The sequence below is a fragment of the Sarcophilus harrisii genome, chromosome 6 (assembly GCF_902635505.1).
Source record: "Sarcophilus harrisii chromosome 6, mSarHar1.11, whole genome shotgun sequence".
In the NCBI taxonomy this organism is placed as follows: Eukaryota; Metazoa; Chordata; class Mammalia; order Dasyuromorphia; family Dasyuridae; genus Sarcophilus; species Sarcophilus harrisii.
The window spans coordinates 251846214-251854307 of NC_045431.1; the positions used below are offsets into that span (position 1 = coordinate 251846214).

An 8094-nucleotide genomic window follows, 5' to 3' on the forward strand; every position below is an offset into this window, starting at 1 on the left:
GGATCAAGGAGTATGCACAGTTATAAAGCCTTTTGATCATAGTCCTGGATTACACTCCAAAATGGTTGGATCATTTCACAAGTCCACCAACAAAGCATTTATATCCCAGTTTTTGCACATCCCCTGTAACATTTATCCTTATCTTTTCCTGTCATCTTAGCCAATTTGAGAGGTGTGAAGGGATATATCAGAGTTGTTTTAATTTAAGAAGATAAATAGAATTTTAGAAAAGTTAGTTATAATAGACCTATGGGAAAAAATGGAGAAAAGGTGCATACATTTTCTTGGTGGTGCAGGGAACCAATACAAAAATTGACCATTTATTAGTGTATATTAAGCTTAAAATCAAATGCAGAAAGGCAGAAATAAAAGATGCATATTTTTTAAATCATGACACAACAAAAATTACATATACTAAAGGACCAGAAAAAAGTCCTCAAAATTAATCTGATCCAAAAGAATGAATGAGAGAACAACAAATCACAGGCACCATTGATTATTTCATCCAAGGAAAGGACAATACTGAGACAAGACACCAAAATTTATGGGATGCAGCCAAACAGTTCTTCAGGCAAATTTTATATCTCTAGATGCTTACTTAAATAAAATAGAGAAAGAGAAGATAAATGGAGTATGCAACTAAAAAAGTTAAAAAAAAGAACAAATTAAACCCCCAATTGAATACCAAATTAGGAATTCTGAAAACAAAAAGGGAGATTAATGAAATTTAAATTAAAAATAATATTGAGGTAATAAATAAAACATGAGTGGGTTTCATGAATAAATCAGTAAAATAGATAAATCTTGAGTTAATTTGATTACAAAAAGGAAAGAAGAAAATCAAATTGTTAGTATTAAAAATGAAAAGGGTGAATTTTCTGCCAATGAAGAGGAAATTAGTGCAATAACTAGGAGCTGTTTTACGCAACTTTATGCCAATAAATCAGTTAAACTAAAAGAAATGGAGGAATACTTACAAAAATATAGATTTCCCAGATTAACAGAGGAAGAAATAAATTACTTGCAAAGTCCCATTTTAGAAAAATAAATTGAACAAGCTATTAACCAACTCCCTAAGACAAAATTTCCAGGCCCAGATGGATATATATGAATTCTACCAGACTTAGAATGTAGGGACAACTTTCTTTGATAATTTTCAAATATGAAATGGGTAATTTCTTAGTATGAAATGGGTAATTTAATGCAAGAGGTGAATTTGTGGCTGGAAAACATGGGAAATCTATCTATTTTCAATGGAAATGAAAACCGTAATATTTGAAGAAATTATATATTGTTTTAATGAAGTAAGGGGAGAAGCTAGGTGATGCACCAGCCTTGAAGTCAGCAGGAGCTGAGTTCAAATCTGGATTTGACACCACTTCTGAGCTATGTGACCCTGGGCAAGTCAATTGGCAACAATTGCCTACACACACACACACACACACACACACACACATACACCCACACTCTCACACACACAAACACATGCACACATACACACATAAAGTAAGAGAAAGAATGAAAATTGAAAAGCTTTTCATTGGTGTGTGCATAATAGTAGTGCATATAAGGAATCTCATATGAAAAAAAACCCATTGTCCCTAAATCATTACCTTTAAACATAACTAAAATGGTGGTAGGGATGATGTACAAAGGTTATACTTTTTGCATATGTTAACCCATCATTAACCTGATTTCACTGTGGAAATAAAATTGTTTTAGTCTTGGTTAGTGAAGAAAATAGGGAACATGAGGAAAACTTTGAAAGGAAGAAATGGAAAATTTGGAGAATATTGTAATCTCTAATATTTGATGTTTGAGGGACAGTACAGTAAATTAGAAGAAATATAATGTCTTCAATTTAAGTGAGACCATTTTGAATTCTGGGCCCAATATTAATAGCTTTTTCACCAATTTTCTGTCAATAAAGATACCTCAACATTTGTTTCTTTATTTGAAAAAGAGGGTGATTCTTACTCATTTATTTCTTAATGAGGAAAGTACTTATTGAAATATCTAAATACATTTTAAAGCGTTTCATGATATGGTCTCTTCTGCTATGGCTCATTACAACTTTTCCACCTCACTGAAAGCAGCTCACTGTAATAGTCTATTTAGAATGATCTAGCATTCATCTTGCTAAAAAATTCCTCTCTAAATTATCTTACAAAGAACCAATAAATTAAACCAGTTATATAATAAGATTAATTATTTTCATAAAGTCTTTGGGGAAAATACAGAGGGACAAATACTTTTAATAATGAGACACATATATACATTCAGATCACTATTTTCTACTCAGTTTCAAATTTTTAGGGAGACATAGCTCCCCCTCCCTCCCATTTCTAGCGTTTTTCACAGAGATACACAGTAATTAGATTAAATAAATCCTGAAATGATTCATTAAACTGTTTTACATATATATATATATATTCCTTCATAAAGTATAATATTGATATGCATATGTCTACATATATAATCCATTTCTAGCCTTCCTTCAAGGAAATATTTGCCCAGATCTGCCTCATTTGGTCCCTGGTTTGTCATCAAGACCCATATTATTATTTGAGCCATTATGGTATGCTTGTGTTCAAATCTGAATTTTCCTTTGAGGTTTTTGTCAAGCTACTGAGATAGTATGTGGTTCTCAATGCCAAACATTTCAGCTGAAGTAGCAGCAATACATTGCAGACTAAAGTAATTCAGCCTTCGATTCTTCTAATGTAAAAGTCATGATACTGGGTCCTAATTTTACAAGAACAATTTTTCAAGCATGTTAGCCAGACAACAGCAGGAGTGACTGGTATCACGATAATGCTTAGAGATCATTTTTGGTATGTATTAAATTTTCTATCATCTTTTAGATAGCTTAGTATATGTCTTTTCCTCATTAAACTAAATATAGTCCATAGGTTAAGCAACTTGTTCAATAATATATGGAAAGGATGAAATTTAAATAAAAACTTAACTTTTTAGAGTCTTCAGAGTTTATTTCCTTTTATAACATACTGTCAAATATTCTCTTATAATTTTGGAGGAATTTATACAACTCCTATAATACAAGAAACAAGTGAATTTGGCAAAAGAGGAAAAAGGCTTTAAAAGCTTTACTCTGCTTCTTGCTGTGTTCACAACCTGAGTCATTTGGCTTGTTTTAACTTTGTTTCCTTATGAATAAAATAAGAAAGTGTAGTAGTTGATCCTTCAGATTCTCCTGCAATATCATTCCACAGTAGTTTGGTATCATTTTATATACCCATTTAAATTTATCTCTCAACTTTCCTCCATAGATCTGGTCAAGTCCATGTAGTCTTATTGTACCAAATATACCCCATAGATACTGCTAACACATGTGTTGAATTAAAATTTCTTTTTTTTCTCAATTCACCAATGATATTCCTTTTCCCTCTAATTCCTCTTGTGTTTTACACTGCCTATACAATTATTTTTCCATACATTATTTCATTTTAAACAAAAACTAGTTTTATATTGTTATTACTTTCAATTCCAGATAAAATTCTCTTTTCTAATCTCTTCAGAAATTAATTCTATGTAGTAATGTATTTAAAGGAGAGAAAACTACAATAAAAAGTAGGTTAGGAACACGAGTAATTACACATACTTAATGTGACAGGATAGTATTCTACATTCATAGTCTCCAAACTCTGCAAATAAAACAAGATGCTGTATTTTCTCAAATATCCACTGAAACAAAACTTGGACTTACTCAAATCAATTTTTCTTTCTTCCTGAAAGTTCATGTCTTCCATGAAATATTCCTTGAACATCTGAGATCACGGTGTCACAGTGCTAGTGCTTATACTTTTTTTTTTCTCTCACTCTGTCTCTCTGTCTCTATCTCTGTCATTCTTTGTCTCTCTCTAAATATATATTTCTCTCTCTTTATCTCTAATATTTAAACTGAGGTATACAAACATGGAGAGTCCTTTAATTCACTCAAAAATCCAGTATAAGTAATTCTTAATCTCAGTGAAAATCTTGTTTTACATAATAGCCAATTTAAATAGTCTGTATTGCAAATGAGTAATAGGCTAATATAAGAATTATCCAGTATTTATATTTCAATACAGAAATGATGAGAGGGATTGTAATGCTACACATAAGAATGTCTGTGTTATCCACATGTATTTGATTTAGAAACAACAAGAGAGAAGATGTTTAGAAAACTTTAAATTATAAGAATAAAATTATTTCTTCACCTGCAATTCTGGCTTATATTACTAAAGACAATATAATGGAATATCTCATTTTATCCCTAATAAGTATTAGGAGTCATGGCCCTAACTTCTGAATAGAACAGGCCTTGTGTGACCAGCACTGACTGTCCACCTGAAATGGCGAAGATTGTGAGCAATGAGGGGTGAGAGCCAGGATGCTGTGAGTCTCCGTTTATTACAAAGACTGTTGGTGTTTTTATCATTTTGATGTTTGTTTCTAGTTACTACTTCATGCGTAATCACATCCTAGCCTATAGTAGATACATGATTCTCTACAGGAAACTACATGTAGATATGTTGTGTGCATTCCTTTTCTAATAAGGATGTTCAAGGTCCTCCCCTCCCCCCCCCACACACACCTCTCCTGGGAATTGCCACGTTGCCAGTTCCCAAATAAAAAGCAATTTAATTGAGGGCATTTTTCCAGCTTATGTTTTTTTTTTTTTTAAAGAAAACAAGAAGAGAAATGAGCTATTCTGACTCATAATTCCTAATAATTTCTCTTCTCAAAGGACATCATCTCTTTTTTTTTTTTTCCTGAGCCAAGTCGAAGCCTTGACCTTGATTTTGTATCCTCCTTACATTTAATCCTGAGCCCTTTGGTCCATTCCCTTTTTTCTTTGCTCTGGGACTTTATCTTCTAGCTCTCTTTGCCTTTCTCCTTGGAAGATCAGACTGAAAGGCCAGGGTCTCCCATTTCATCCAAGGCCTACCAAGTCCAGGGCCATCATCCAGGGCCATCTCCAAGTCATCCTGATTTACATCTTTCTAACAGACCCAGATGACTCTGGAGGGAAAACAAGACAGGCGACCTTGAACTGGTGGGACTCCCTTCCTCCCAGCGCCATCTTGTTCACCCTTACAAGGCTACTCTCAGAATAAGTGTGCAATGTCCAAGGCTGGTGGGTGGTTGGTCGGCCTTCTTACAAATAAATATTTTAAAATGAAGATCCATTTGGAGATTTACTATTGTCAAGCAAAAACATTTTGAAACTTCAGTATTACAACAAATTGATAGATTGCTTAGATAATTGATCTCTGATAATGTCTTCAATGACATCTTTGAGACATAAATGATAAGTGTTACCCTAAGTAAGTTAGTACTTCTCATCTGAATTGACAAACTGACTAATTCCTTAATTGTATCTTCTTGAATAAATGAAATCATAGGTTTGATCAAAACTATATCTCTGTGATATAAATAATATAAACATCATAGTGCTGATATTATAACTTAGGAAATTGAGACTTAGGCTAAATGGATTTTCCTTAGTTATATATCTAGTGCCCATGATGACTTTTGATTCACCTCATCTTAGTCAACACCCAGCATTCTATTCTCATGATGATACTGCCTTCCACTATATGATATCATTATATGAGATATAGGATAAAGGCAAATATTTTATCATTAATTGGTCATTATAAAAGAGATCAGTCTCAGAGGAACAGATTCACTCTGCTATTCATATTTGATAGTTTTGCTTATGTGCATTTTTTTAAACATACAGAATCCCTTGGAAAAATCCACTTTTTAAGGAATATATGGACAACCAGGCAATAGACAGAATGGTTGTAGAGACAGACTTTAGAATATGTAAACTTACAGGTCATTTGCCCTCTCTGAAATTTTGTGATTGTCATTGTTACTAAAAAAAGTGAAGAGGTATAAGTACCTCAGTATACATAAGATGATTTCATTCCACCCTCATATTCTTTGTCTTCATGGTCTCTGAGGAAACAAGATACAAACATTGAAGTTAAAAACCTAATTTATTTCTCAAATTTCCTAGAGCCTTCTTCAGATCTTTGTTTCTCAAACTGTAGATCAAGGGGTTTAACATGGGAATGACGAGGGCATAAAACAGAGAGGTCATTTTGTCTTGGTCTAATGAATAGGCAGAACTTGGCCTGAAGTACATAAAAAGGACAGTACCCTGGAAGATAGTAAAAACAGTTAAGTGAGAGATACAGGTAGAAAAGGCTTTCCTTCTGCCTTCAGTTGAGTGGATTTTCAACACAGACAAAAATATGTAACAGTAAGAGATGAGGACTCCTGGAATGGTCACTGTTTCAATGAAGGCAGAAACTATGAAGAGCATCACCTCATTGATATGGGTATCAGAACAAGAGAGTGATAAAAGGGGAGGGATATCACAGAAGAAATGGTTAATTTCATTAGACCTGCAGAAACTCAGTGTGAAGGTTGAAGTAGTAATGATCAGAGCATCCATCATCCCCACCATGTATACACCAGCAATCAATAAGTAGCAAATCCGTTTAGACATGTTTACTGTATAAAGCAGAGGATTGCTTATGGCCATGTAGCGATCCAAGGCCATTACTGCTAATAGTACACAATCAGAATCTTCAAATAATGTGAAGAAATACAGTTGCAGAGCACAACCAGTGAAGGAAATGGATTTGTCTTTGGCAAAGATGTCCACCAGTGCCTTAGGGCCAATGGCTGAGGAGTAGCAGAGGTCACAGAAGGACATGTGGCTTAGGAAGAAGTACATGGGCAAATGCAGGTGGGTGTCTATTCTGATTAAGATGATCATCCCAAGATTTGCTATAAGAATAACCAAATAAATGATGAGAAAGAGGACAAAAAATGTAGCTTTAAGGTCTGGATCACTGGTGATTCCCAAGAGGATGAATTCAGTTGGGTTGGAGTAATTCCTCTCCATCATCCCTGCTTTGTTCTCTTCTGTGTTGTTTTGAAAAAGAATCTAGACAAATAGAAGAACTGCAGTTTTACTCTTTTTTAAAGCTGATGGGCATTGGACTTTTAGAGTGCTTCTCATCTGTAAGATGGATAAAAGACACTTTCTATCCATCATCAGCTTAATGTCAAATGAATATATCAAATTTTACCTTCTCCAGATAAATATTCTCAAAAGTGGGAGGAAGAACATAAGAAATGTTCAAAATATCTAGCTGAATATTTCTTTAAACTTTTAAAAGGTCATTTCATCTATAACATTTACATCAATTTTATACTGAAGAAAACTTTTATTTTTGGTAACTTAGGAAACTCAGCTCACATAGATTGAATGGATTATCCCTGGTTAAAAGCTGGTAAAAAGCATATCTTAAACTAAGTCTATGGGAATATATCTGGGATATATGTGAAATGTCATTGCAATAACAATAGTAATAATGATGATGAGACTAAGTATAATAATCCATGGAAGGAAACAGTATGAGTTACAATGTCTCTAATCTAAAAAATTAATAGAGTTCAAAATCATTGCTTTTTGAAGTACATTCTACTCAGATGGTCTGATAAATCTGTCTCCAAAAGAAGATCCATTTTAAACAATTCCATTTAAATTTATTTGATAAGTTGCTGGACAAGGATTCAAGTTCATCTAAGGTGATAATCTTCCTCAAATCCTACTTAGCTACCTTATGGTCTCAAATGTCTAAACTGTATTGATATTATGCATATATCCAAACATAGGTGTGTATGCATGTATGTATATTTTTATGTATAGAAGCACAAATACAACAATAAACATTCCAATATATATATATATATATATATATATATATATATATATATGTAGTGTATGCTTATCTTATCAATTAAAGTTTTAGTTTCTTTCATGCCCTTTTTTTTTGTATCTCCAGTGAGATATTATTATATTACTGGTATGGTATTATTAAAATAGTATCATTTATAGATATTGAACTACATAGTATTATCGATAGTGATGACACAATACTATGTAAGAGACATTATATCCAAATATGTAAATATATCACTTACAGTAATACATATAGATGTCAAAAATGTGTGTATATGTATGTCTATGCCTGTGTGTATGTGAATGTGTGCGTTAAAGTAGAG

General features: G+C 33.0%; 1 protein-coding gene across 1 annotated transcript; it reads right to left on the bottom strand.

Annotated features, from left to right (window-relative positions):
* Nucleotides 1–5998: 5998 nt before the first annotated feature.
* On the bottom strand, nt 5999–6931 carry LOC100920067 (olfactory receptor 5W2-like). The gene has a single exon (XM_003773840.1). It carries the CDS (start codon nt 6929–6931, stop codon nt 5999–6001), a length of 933 nt encoding a protein of 310 aa, XP_003773888.1.
* Nucleotides 6932–8094: the final 1163 nt, after the last annotated feature.